Genomic DNA, 13,455 nt, shown 5'->3' with positions numbered 1-13,455 from the left:
CAGATAGAAGAGATGGTACAGTTGGCCTCATTTATAAACACTGGGCAGATTTGCACCTAGGCAGTAACTCATACCAACCAATCAGTGATTACCTTTTTTTAGCCAGCTGCAAGTTGAACTTTAAAAGCAATCATCTAATTGGTTTCCATGGGATACTGCCCAGTGTTTATAAATGACCCCCGGTGTGCCTCTGGACTTTTATATGAAGCCTGCTATGTGAATGGGTCCCTGTATAGGGGGTGGGTTATTGGTTAAAAACAAAGGGGGATGGGTTTAGTTCACCTTTAAAACTACATATACAGACTGGGTATTAATATTATTGTGCTCTTATGTGTTTCTTGTTTTAGTCCAGAGATGCTGCAAACAAACACTTACAAAAGTAACCTACAGAATGCAGAAAAGTCAAGTCAGGACACATTTCTCTTTCGTCAAATATATTTTTATTGTCAAAATGTACTTTGTTTTCATGAGAGTCTGCAATAAATATAAAAGTATAAAATTGTTCTATTGGCAGCTTCACAGCTAAAGATATGAAATATCTATATATGAAAAAACATGATTTACAGATGAACTCCCTGGGAAAACAAAGCCCCCTAAACTTTCCTGAGTGGGGACCAAATGTTTGTGGGTCAGTACCACAGGAAGATGAGCATTTAAAGGAAAACTATACCCTCAAACAACATAGGTCTCTAAAAAAATATATTGCATAAACAAGCTCATATGTAAAACCCTGTTTCATCTAAATAAACCATTTTCATAAAAATATCGTTTTTTTTTTTTTAGTAGTATGTGCCATTGGCTAATTGACATTTTAAGAATTAGGGGCCGCCACCTGGGATCATAGGAGTCACAATGCACACAAACAAGCCAAGGCACACATACATGCTAGGCCCCATCAGCCAATGAATGGGCAGAGTTCTGCCTTTTGCTCCCACACTACTTCCTGTTACAGTTAGAGCTGCATTATTTCCTGTCAGCTGATCTCCGAGGGAGCACACAGCCCATCACTAAATGGCGGCTCAAGGGAAAGGATGTAAAAGGGCAATATTTACTGATATATATATATATATATATATATATATATATTCCAATTTGGTAAGATTCTTTAATAGGTCACAACATAATATAAACTATCAGTTGGATAAGTATTCATTCTGTGGGTATAGTTTTCCTTTAAAAGGGGTGTATATAGACCCCTCTCATATAAATTGTGGAAGGAAAAGCACCCCGTATTGCATTTCCCACAGGGTTATCCCATTTAGTTTCTGTGTTAAACACCTTTTCCTCCAATTATATCAGAAGTCAAGCAGCAATGAGCTAATTTAATTTAAGAGGCAGCTAAACCACCCCCGCCCAAAGGAGTGAGTGCACACGTATAGCTCAGCTCTAGTTCAACAAAACTGCCCATTAAAAGGTGGGACTCAACCTGATCTACATTTTTCTCCCAAAGTACAATGAGATTCCCAACAAACCAGCAGTGCAAACCAGAGAAAGATTTCCAGACAGAGGGACTTCCATGCGGGGGTGCAGCATGGCCGACACATAAACTCAATACAGGACAGAACAACTGCCAGCATTTAGAAGACTGTAGTGTTCTCTGTCCAGCAGCAGCAGGGTTAAAAGCAAACAAGGCACATCATTCATTGGCTGGCGATCCTGGCAGGGAGCTGGGAACCCATTCGCCGAGCCTCCCATCCTAGGCCATTAGTGCACCCAGTCCCGGGGTTTACGCAGAACCTTCAGGATTTCCCCTTCCTTGGAATCTTCGGGGGGTATATGATTATACTCCCACCTAAACAAACAGAGAACTGTCACTATACAGAAGCAGCTTGGTTTCATCTTTGTGTTTTAAAGGCAAAGTATGCCTTATTTGTAACAACATTTGACAGTACGCACCTTGCAGTCAGCGGCAGGGACATGAGAATGCTCTCGATTCTGGATCCTGGTGTCGCAAGGCCAAACTTTGTACCCCGGTCATAAACAAGGTTAAACTCCACATACCTGCAGTGTCAGAGAAAAAACGGTCATTAGCCACTACAGAGAGACCCTTAACCCTTACATGAATGGCAAGGGGACTAACCAGGCATTTTGCTGCAGTGTAACACACTGAATCACCAAAGCATTAATTGTAGTGGCATAACCATAACGGAAGCATAGCCTGCGGTCACTGTGGGGGTGTGGGGGGGGAAGGGGGTCTGCTTTCTCTATAGCACTGACCAACAGTGGCCTCAAAGCGGGTAGGTGCTTTTGGTTGCATAAAAAGCTGCCAAACAGAGCCTCCTGTAGGCTGCCAGTCCATATTGGGCTACCAAATGACCAGTCACAGCCCTTATTGGGAACTTTATTCATGCTTGTGTAGCTCCCCAACTTTCTTTTATATTTAACTGTTAGTCACTGGTACAAAAGGTTGGGAAACCCTGGTCTATAGTATAGAAATCCCCCCTCCTACCCAAGAGTGGACAGGACATGAGTGCACGGGGGGGGGGGGGGTTATGTCGCTGAATAACTGTGTGGTTTTTGCATGCCAATATAATGTAGAACTGTGACTAATGCCTTGCAAAAGGATGGCCACTAGGGATGGGCGAAATGATTTGCGCGGCGGAAGAGTTTGCAGCGCAAGAGTAAAATTTGCTGTGCGTTGCTTCCTTTGACGCATGTGTCGGCAGATTCCCTACCAGTACAATGAAATACAAATGGTCTTTTAATATCTTTTTAAATGCCAAATAACTGTGGTTTTATGTTTACATTTACCGCCTCCCTCCCTACTTACCTCTGTTCGTTTAAAGAGAGATAATGAATTCTATGGAATGTGCCTCCCTTTGTCATTTCTGCCTGTGTCTTAGTTTTACTGGTAAGGAGGAGTTCATTATACACAGGCAAATAGCTTTTCCACCTCTCACAATTACTCTTAACAACCCAGCACATAGAATTAGATGTAAACCAACAGCAGCCCTCAGTTTTACTGTTACAGTATTGTACGGTTAAACAAATTAAAGAACTTATTTTACCAGAGGTCCTATTTACGGGGCTTATGGTGAATATGGGCATCTGGAGTCCCTAGTAGTACTGCAGCAGGTAGTGTATTCCTGCACACAGATTATAAAAACTTTCATATAATCCAGCATTAAAGCAACAGTGACATCTCCTGGCCATGTGCTGTACAGCGAGTAAATATATATTTAGTATTTTTTACATTAATACTACTATATTCTCAACATTTATTGCAAGTTTTAGCATACAGCTTAGATTTATATCCCCGTTTGTGGGTAATGTTACAGTGCCATCAGGGATCACAACCCTACCCACTAGCCAATTACTCACCGTCCTCTTCTCAGCTGCTGCCACAGCTTTTCCTCTGGGGTGAAGGAGTCGTTCTTGTGCTTTTCCACTATGGGGAGGTAACAGGGCACAACTGCCTTAGCGCAGCTCTCCACAAACGCAAAGAGCTCTTCCTTAGAGGCGAAGTCCAGGTCATCGAAGAAGATGCCGCCAACCCCTCTGCTCTCCCCGCGGTGGTTGATGAAGAAGTAATCATCACACCTAACCAGGCCAAAAGACAATTAATTTTAAGATGTCTAAGCTGGGTGTCTTTAGAGACTCAATCAGCCCATAACTATAGAGGAAGCAGACCCCACAGCTGCAGGGGGCCCGGACCATGGGGTCTACTTCCTCTATGGGTATATGAAGTCCCCTCTCCCCATCCGCTGTCAACCCAGGAGGGTAAAGATAGGGTCAGGTAGTGCGCCGGACTCCTCTGAAGATTTTTTTTTCTGCAGGGGGGCCCCGACACATTGTTGTTACACTGAGGGCCCCAATGTACATCATTTAGATAGTTGCCACCTTGCACCAGGGCCACAGAGGAGACTTTATCATGTTATTTAAAATGCTTCAAGTGCATCTCCCAGCAGCCTTTGTAACATGAGAAGATATATTAACCCATTGTGGCCTGTGCAGTAATAGCTCTGCCTTCACACAGTATACAGGCCATTAAAAATGCTTGTCTTGTGCTTCTAGAGTGTGTAACCCCACCCCCCAGAGATAAATACCAGTTCTGGTTCAGGTTGTTGCACTCCACCCTCTTTATCTGAGAAGCTCAGGAGAGGCAGTTAGAGCAAGCGCTTTATCTTCCCCAGATGGAGGCTGTCTCTCATAGGGAGACCAGCATGGCTAACACCAGATAAATCTTCATGCACAGCCATTTTCTCAGACATTTTTCTTTTGTTGGACAGTAACATTAGTAACGTACATCTCCAGCGAGAGCAAAGGAAACCAAAGACACTTGCTGGAGCCAACAGCTGCCAGGGCCCCCTTAGGGAGATAGACAGCACCCCATCAGGAGATGCACCCTATTGCACTTAACCCCCCCCCCGCCGCAGAGCTATAAGTGCCATCCTAACACACCTCCAAGCCTAGACCTGCAGCCGAATGCTTCTCCCCACTGAAAATAAAAGGCAGGTAATTTAAAGGGGTTCCACATCCAAGCAAATGAATTGATGTAAACTTACTCCCAATGCTTCTATGAGCACTTTTGCAATTTGTATTCAATTTTTTTAAGGAGTTAATGTGATATTAGCAGTTTTAGACACTCTAAGGCCTATGGCACCCCTAATGCCCAATACCTCTCTGTGCCACTTGTAATTCATGTGAATGGAAACTGCCAGTCATCGTTTGGGTTTCACCCTAAAAATGCACTTTTACACATTATTACAGTTATTACCCCTGGCAGTGCTTGTTTGGAATGGCCCAGAGGGGTATTTACCCAGCAGCAGAGAAACATTATGGGTGGCACTGCCCAGTCCTATGAAAGCTCAATGAAAACAATGAGCCAATAAGGGACATACCATTTTTTATACTTCGGATAAAATGTAGGGCTGTGCTTATCGCACGCATCCTTCAGCGTCTGGTGAAAATGGACGACATCCTCCTGGTCCAGATACGTAGGGGTGAGGTCTGTTCCCCCTCCAAACCACCACTGCCTGTTTCCTGTGAGAAGCACGAGAAGAGAAGGCGATCATTCCACCGCCCGCACTGTATTGTGCAACCGAGTTAAACATTATTTTACTATTACTTCAATGCACTTATTTAGGGATCATTTACTAAATCAAGCACAATGTACGGCATGGACATTTCTGGGTTGTGTTTAAATGGAAGAAGCAGCAGTAGAGGCTGCCGGCAGACAAAGGCGGGAAGGTACTATAATAAAAAGACATAAGTGCGTCTGTTCTGCCCCTACGTGCTGTGCCTTTGAACTCCTACCTACTTGCCCGGGTTACGGACTCAGAGACAGACAGAAGGGGGGAGAACACAAAGATACAGTGAGAAAAAAAAATGGATGGGTCAGACAGAAGTTTCCCTGAAAAGCAGAATAAAACTACCCAGGGCTGTATTATTCCCCCAGTGCCACCCCACCCCTTGCCCTAGAGTGGCGGCTGATAGCTGTATCACAGAGGCTAATGAATGGAAACCTTTTTGCCCGAGTACCTACCGTCTGCCTCCTCGATCTCAAAGTATCTGTAGTTGAAGTGGATGGTAGGAACGTGGGGGTTCTTCGGGTGGATAACAGAGCTGACCCCCATGGCACAGAAGGGCAGCTTCCCTATCAGAATGAAATATAAATACATAAATACAAACAGTGTCTTATGTTAATGGCCAATCACCCCCAAAGCACTAAGGTCTTTATATACATTCATATACCTTTCCCCACCCCCAGGGCCCCCCATTACTAGCCCAGCAGCCACCTGTGCCCCCAGAGAGGCCCTACCAACCAGCACAGGCCCAGTGTAGCTTCTATACAGGTTATGGAGCGCCAAGGTGTTGTCTAACATCCTGACGTTACACAACAGGGGCAATATTATTTCTTACAATGGATCAGTGACATCACTAAGCGCTGTGTATAACGGATGACATCACTGAGCACCATTTAGAAGGATATATTTTACCAGATATTCAAGGTTTTTGTGTTATGTATTTGTATTAGACAAGCGCCATATGAGTCTTTTGCCTTTATATGTCCTTGAAACGCCTTTCTAATATCCTTAGCCTTTGCAACAGGGGGTACATTATTCCCTATATAACATATATGTCTGTGCCGATTAAAAGCAGCCTTACCGTCTTTTGTTTTTAGGGACTTCCCCCTGCTCTTCATTTGCCGTATGGACTCCTCCGACAGGTAACCGTGAACGACGGACACATTGACGCCAGCTTTCTCGAAGACCTTGCCGTCTTGCAGAACGCAGCTAATGCCCCCGCCGCCTGTGCACACAATAAATGCCAAGGTAAGTGCCTTTAGAACAGCTATGTAATGGGGAAACTGTATGTGACCTGGCTGCAAGTTTCAACCCCAAAATTATTAAATGGGGGGCATTTAAAAACCTTTTAATGGGGTTGTTCATGTTTATAATAACTTTTAGTATGATGTAGAGAATGCTATTTTGGTGCAATAGGTAATAATTTTTAATTATTTGTGGTTTTTAAATTATTTAGCTTTTGTTAAGCAACTCTCCAGTTTGGAATTTCAGCAGCTACCTGGTTGCTAGGGTCCAATTTAACCTAACAACCAGGCAGTCATTTGAACTATACTATAATATTATACCAACTAATATAATAACTTTTAGTATGATGTAGAGAATGCTATTCTGGTGCAATAGGTCATCATTTTTAATTATTTGTGGTTTATTGAATTATTTAGCTTTTGTTCAGCAGCTCTCCAGTTTGGAATTGCAGCAGCTATCTGGTTGCTAGGGTCCAATTTAACCTAGCAACCAGGCAGTCACTTGAAAGAGTGACGGGAATATGAATAGAGGAGGGCCTAAATAAAGACATAAGTAATAAAAAGGAAAAATAGCAGTAAAACTGTAGCATCACAGAGCAATAGCTATTTGGATTCCGGGGTCAGCGACCCCCATATGAAAGCTGGAAAGAGTCAGAGGAGGAAAGCAAATCATTAAAAAAAACTATGCAAAAAAAAAAATGAAGACCAATTGAAAAGTTGCAAAGCCATTCTATAGCTAAAAGTTAACCTGAAGGTGTACCCCCTCTTGAAGGAATGATGGGAGTTGTAGTACAATGACAGCTAGAGTATAGAAGGGGCAGCAAGTAACCAATCACTGTGCCCATAGCAACGCTACTGTACCCACCTTCCGCCCTTTGCCAGCGATCCACAGTGAAGGAGGCAGCCCCATCTGCCTGTGCCAGAGCCCGACACACCTCGGCCTGGGTGCCCATGATCATCAGCTCCATTCGGCTCTTCATATCGTCCCGGTGCTCCCGCAGCTGCTCCATTGGGGTGACGGGCAGAGCCATAAAGTCAGCGCAGAGCTGCTCCATCTCATCGCCCGGGCTGGGGATCCGGGCTGCCAGCTCCGCTCTCTGTAGGTGGCTGTAACCGGCTGTCAGCCCGGCCACAAGGGCAGCTCCGGCGGCTGCTAAGAGGGAGGCTCGGCCCCTGGCCGCCGGTGCGGAGGAGCCATGGAGAGCCCGGACAGGGAGCTGAGCCCGGAGGGCCCGGCAAGAGCGCAGCACTGGGTGCCTGAGGAACGACATGGGGCGCACACACGCCTGCATCTGCACGTACTCTACCTGCTCTGACTGACAATATACTATGGGCCTGGGCGGGGCTAGCGCGATGCATCATGGGACTTGTAGTTTTTACTTTACAATTGCATTTTATGGGCCAGAAGCTCTTGCTCGTTCCCGCAATTGGCCTGTATTATAAGAAAGTGACTGTTGACTTACTTTTGTACTTCATATATCGATTGCCACATATTTTCGCAGGATTTACACACAATGCCTCATACTCCATATTTTCTAGCAGAAATCATGGTGATTCTTAGCTGGCAGGACTGACCCCACAGGGGGCCGGTTATTATTAGCCCAGTGTCGGCTTTGGGGCAGGTTATTAGCCCAGTGTCGGCTTTGGGGCAGGTTATTAGCCCAGTGTCGGCTTTGGGGCAGGTTGTTAGCCCAGTGTCGGCTTTGGGGCAGGTTGTTAGACCAGTGTCGGCTTTGGGGCAGGTTATTAGCCCAGTGTCGGCTTTGGGGCAGGTTATTAGCCCAGTGTCAGCTTTGGGGCAGGTTATTAGCCCAGTGTCAGCTTTGGGGCAGGTTTTTAGCCCAGTGTCAGTTTTGGGGCAGGTTATTAGCCCAGTGTCAGCTTTGGGGCAGGTTGTTAGCCCAGTGTCAGCTTTGGGGCAGGTTGTTAGCCCAGTGTCAGCTTTGGGGCAGGTTGTTAGCCCAGTGTCAGCTTTGGGGCAGGTTGTTAGCCCAGTGTCAGCTTTGGGGCAGGTATTAGCCCAGTGTCGGCTTGGGGCAGGTTATTAGCCCAGTGTCGGCTTTGGGGCAGGTTATTAGCCCAGTGTCGGCTTTGGGGCAGGTTATTAGCCCAGTGTCGGCTTTGGGGCAGGTTATTAGCCCAGTGTCGGCTTTGGGGCAGGTTGTTAGCCCAGTGTCGGCTTTGGGGCAGGTTATTAGCCCAGTGTCAGCTTTGGGGCAGGTTATTAGCCCAGTGTCAGCTTTGGGGGCACCTGGGTGAATAGAGCCCCACTTAAACTATCGTCTTTTACTTATAAAACACTTGGCCGTGCCCCTTTGTGGCTATGGTTGCCACCTTTTCTGAGAAAAAAAATACAGGCCTTCCTATATTTTTATTTATTTTTTTCCTATTAATAACATTGGCCTCAGGCATCATTTTTACCAGCCGTGTGGCAACCCTATTTACAGCCAAGCCAGCCCTTATGTGCCCCAGCTTTCTCCCTCTCGGCTCTGTGTGATCCTACAACTCCAGTCTGATACTAAAAATGCTGAATGGAAGGAGCTGCCCTATCAGTATTAATATCATTATCTTCCATGCACATCTCCCATACTAGTGTCTCTGGGACAGGCTGGCCCCCATGCAGAGGAAGTGGCCCTGTATCTGCCCCCGTGTGCTAGTGTCTGTAAGGGGCTGATAAGCCGCTATCATACATGTGCATCAGATTCAATGCAGCTCAGCACCAAATCTGGCTCAGCACAGACTCCCTTGCACATATCTTATATAACAGGGTATATACTGGTTAGTGTTCACTGGCTAGGGAAGGGATCCCCAACCTTTTAAATGGAAAAAATGCTGGGGAGCAACACAAGCATGAAAATGGTTCCTGATGGTGCCAATAAGAGCTATAATTGGCTACTTAATAGCCCCTATGTGGACTGGCAGCCTATAGAAGGCCCCCTTTGGCATTATACTGGGTTTTCAGGCAACCAAAACTTGCCTCCTTACCAAAAATTCAAAAATAAGCCCCTGCTTTGAGGCCACTGGGAGCAACATCCAAGGGGTTGGGGAACACTGGGCTAGGCTCTACCTGCAGGTTATCCTCAGTGGGCCCTCACCCATGCCAATTCTCAGTGACCAAACGCCCTGGTCTGCTATAGGTCTTACAGCGTAGATAGAAGGCCTCTTCTCCATATGCTTTCATGGCTATAAAATAGATAATGCATTTCCTATATTTCATGCCACACAGTGGGCATATTCATTGCTTAGAAGACGAAGTGGCTAAATCCTGCCGAGGAGCCTGACATTCATTTTTATGGTGGTTTCTATTTAAACCAATCACAGCCTTCTCAGCAGGGCTTGGCCACCTCTACTGTGCCAGGAGCCTTTGGTTCATACATACAATCACCTTAATGAGTTTCTGTCCTGCACTGATAAACAGTCATTGTGTCATTGCCTATGTCAGACGGGCATTATAAAGGAGTGCCAAAGCGAGTATATCTAAGCAGGACATGGGTACTGCCCTTAAAAGTAAATTTTAGTATGTTATAGAATTGCCCATTCTTAGCAGCTTTTCAGTTGGTCTTCATTTTTTATTTTTTATAGTTTTTGAATTACTTCTCTTTTCTGATTCTTTCCAACTTTCAAATAGAGGGTTACTGACCCTGGCAGCCAAAAAAACTATTGCTCTGCAAGGCTACAATTTTAGTGTTATTAATGCTTTTTAGTGCCTATCTTTCTATTCAGGCCCTCTCCTATTCATAGTCCAGTCTTTTATTTAAACTACTGCCTGGCTGCTAGGGTAAACTGGAACCTAGCTACCGGATTGCTGCTGAAATTCTAAACAGGGGAGCTGCTGGACACATAGCTAAATAATTCTAAAACAACAAGTGATAAAAATAAAGACCAACTGCAAATTTTCTTAGAATAGTACACTCTATCATAATAAAAGTTAATTTAAAGATGAACAACCCTTTAGGTAAGGGCATAAGAGAGCAGCTGCAAAAGCTTTTCAGCATGGTCCTCTCCATACTAGAAGCAACAGCAACCCCCAGCATCCCACTGAAAGCCAAAGAGGGAGATCTGGGAGTTTGTATTCAGCAACAACTAGAAGGCCTCATTTGTATATGAATTAAGGATATTTGTGTATAAAACAGCACAGTTGTGTATGATATGCAATCTATCTATTATTTTCCTGTGGTTAGGGTGAAGACACACAGAGCTACTAGTTGCAGCTACTAAAATAGACAATGCTGATCATTTACTGATAATTGTCTCTACGTGTGCTTTAGCAGAGGCAATTCTCAGTATTGTCTATGGCAGTGTATTTTCTGGAGTTTAGTAGCCACGAAAAAGTAGATGCTACTAGTAGCTCTGTGTGTCTTCACCCTTATAGTTCCTGTGCAAGTTTTCCCTTTGCCTTTATGTGAATGGAGATTTAAAAAGCAGTGCTGTATATAGTTTGATTAATTAGTATCATTCAGCTAACAGCAACCTGATACCTTTATTCATTGTCACACACTCTGATGTAATGCTAAAATCCCATTTTAAATAGATACAATGAATATTCTGGCTCAGATGTATTTGGCCCTGCAGCATTCCCCATAGAGACACCAGGTGTCACTCATATCCCAGTTTAGCATTCCTTACAGCCATTGAATTTTGGGCACTACTCTGTGTCTTATTTAAACCTATGGTACCTTGGGAATATAAATTGGCACTACCTGTTTTAATAATAAGTATTAATTGACAGATACTTCAATGCTTATATATATATACATATGTAGCATTAAAGCGTCTGCCTGTCAGTTAACTCCAGTTGCTCTCTATGGCCTTAGTGTTTATTATGCAAGAGGCAGTCTGTTTGCTGAATTCAGTCTCTCCGGTCACATCTTGAAGGAAGGAGACCGATCTATAAAGTTAATCTTATCTGCAGCAAATATTTGATGACAGCACTGAGCGAGCATCACTAGGGAGACCTTAGCAGCAATGCACACAGTATATTTCCCCTGTACAGGCTGACAGAATGAAAAGTATCTGTGGCTGCGGGATGTAAGAAGCTCTTCCTACTACAACAAACTGCCAACAACAGTGAAATAATCAGCACAAGTTGGCCAAGAATACTCTTATTTATGATTTAAAAGGGGCACATTTACTTAGATTGTAAGCTCTGCAAGCAGGGCAGGGACCCATTCCTTTCTCTTGAAACAGGGTACTTATCCTTTGTAACTGAGAATATCTACAGTATATTTATTTATTGCAACACTTGTTCTCCCTCTTTGCAGTTGCACTATTATTGCATTGTAAAAATACACAGCAGTGTTTATTTAAGTAGCGCTATATAAAGATATATATATAATTTAATAAGTGATTTATTGAACGTTTCTAGCACTGTTGTGCTCTTCCTCAGGGACCAACAAACAGAGCTGAAACTCACATACACATTGAAATACCTACCCCCCTCCACTTTTAGTTCTAATAAGGGCTCAAGTGATAGGTGATATTGTCCAGTGTGATCAAATACATTTGGCCCAAAATGAGTTACAGGCAACTAAATCTCTCCATGAGACATTAGCCTAACTCAACTAAAAAATATTTAAACATCAACAAGGTTGGACTGGGGGGGTGCAGGGCACCATGGGCCCCCGTCACCGCCCCCACACACCCCCAGGGGAATGGCGCAGTCCACGAGAGCTCCACAGGCCCCCGCCACCACCCCCACACACCCCCAGGGAGATGGAGCGGGCCACGAGAGCTTCACAGGCCCCCGCCACCACCCCCACACACCCCCAGGGAGATGGAGCGGGCCACGAGAGCTTCACAGGCCTCCGCCACCACCCCCACACACCCCCAGGGAGATGGAGCGGGCCACGAGAGCTTCACAGGCCCCCGCCACCACCCCCACACACCCCCAGGGAGATGGCGCGGCCCACAAGAGCTCCACAGGCCCCCGCCACCACCCCCACACACCCCCAGGGAGATGGAGCGGCCCACCAGAGCTCCACAGGCCCCCGCCACCGCCCCCACACACCCCTAGGGGAATGGCGCAGCCCACTAGGGCTCCACAGGCCCCTGCCACCGCCCCCACACACCCCCAGGGAGATGGAGCAGCCCACGAGAGCTGGGGCCCACTGGGTTTTTTCCTGAGGGTCAGACTGGGGGGTGCAGGGCTCACCGGGGCTACCGCCCCTAGGGCCCTGCACCCCTCCAGGTGCTCGCGCCGCACCCCCCCAAACTCCCTTCAAGGGCCCCCACCCGACGTCTTTCCCGAGCTCTCTTAAAGGAACAGTAACACCAAAAAATTTGAGTGTATGACAGAAATTCCAATATAATGTACTGCTGCCCTGCACTGGTACAACTGGTGTTTTGCCTCAGAAACATTACTATAGTTTATATAAATAAGCTGCTATGTAGCCATAGGGGTAGCCATTCAAGGGAGAAAAGGCACAGGCACATAGCAGATAACAGAAAAAACACTATTGTATTCTACAGAGCTAATCAGTTATCTGCTATGTAACCTGTGCCTTTTCTCCTTTTTTCCAGCTTGAATGGCTGCCCCCGGGGGCTACAACAGCCAAGCTTATATATATAAAACTATAGTAGAGTTACTGTAGCAAACCCACCCCTTTACCCAGTGCAGGACACAGTCACATTATCATTTCATTTACTTTAAAACTCTTTAATTTTTGGTGTTCCTGTTCCTTTAACTGCAAGGTGGCAGGGGAGGGACACCAGGGGAGCGGTAACAGGGATCGGGTCTGGGCCACCGGGGCCCCCAGGGGTTTTTCCCGGTGGCCCTGTCCGACCCTGCTGAACATCAAATAAAACCAATAGGATTGTTTTGCCATTAATTTGCAGCTTAGCTACGGTCAAGTTCAATGTTCTGTTTTATTATTACAGAGAAAAAGGAAATCATTTTAAAAAAATGTAATGATTTAGTTAAAATGGAGTCTATGGGAGGGGGCCTTCCTGAAATTTGAAGCTTTCTGGAAAACGGCTTCTGGATATTGGATCCTATAGCTGTATACAATATTTAGCTATGTTAAATATGAGCCCTGTCAAAGCAGTCTGTAAGAGAAATTCAGTGATGGACAATGAAATCTGGGTACAAACTACAAACAACCAGCAATCTGGTTGCTATGGGTAATAAGGGGTAATTATATCTTAGTTGGGATCAAGTACAGGTACTGTTTTATTATTACAGAGAA

At 45.3% G+C, this 13,455-nt stretch overlaps 1 protein-coding gene across 1 annotated transcript; it reads right to left on the bottom strand.

Moving 5' to 3' along the window:
* Positions 1-421: 421 nt before the first annotated feature.
* On the bottom strand, positions 422-7,607 carry cpox (coproporphyrinogen oxidase). The gene is made up of 7 exons (XM_002933069.5): positions 7,137-7,607; positions 6,109-6,252; positions 5,486-5,596; positions 4,842-4,983; positions 3,322-3,540; positions 1,897-2,001; positions 422-1,792 (listed from the first exon to the last, which is right to left on the bottom strand). Exons 1-7 carry the CDS (start codon positions 7,561-7,563, stop codon positions 1,705-1,707), a joined length of 1,236 nt encoding a protein of 411 aa, XP_002933115.1. The 5' UTR covers positions 7,564-7,607; the 3' UTR covers positions 422-1,704.
* Positions 7,608-13,455: the final 5,848 nt, after the last annotated feature.

This window comes from Xenopus tropicalis, chromosome 2 (genome assembly GCF_000004195.4).
Source record: "Xenopus tropicalis strain Nigerian chromosome 2, UCB_Xtro_10.0, whole genome shotgun sequence".
NCBI classification, from domain to species: Eukaryota; Metazoa; Chordata; class Amphibia; order Anura; family Pipidae; genus Xenopus; species Xenopus tropicalis.
Note: the sequence above shows the minus strand (reverse complement) of the source record. Positions and strands in the feature narration are given on the sequence as shown.

Bases quoted from the DNA above. Each gene is read 5' to 3' on its own strand.
- cpox (XM_002933069.5), bottom strand. From the start codon at position 7,563: ATGCAGGCGTGTGTGCGCCCCATGTCGTTCCTCAGGCACCCAGTGCTG. The intron at 6,253-7,136 runs GTGGGTACAGTA...TTGTGTGCACAG, and splicing joins TCGCTGGCAAAGGGCGGAAG to GCGGCGGGGGCATTAGCTGC. The intron at 3,541-4,841 runs GTATGTCCCTTA...TGGCCTGGTTAG, and splicing joins TATCCGAAGTATAAAAAATG to GTGTGATGATTACTTCTTCA.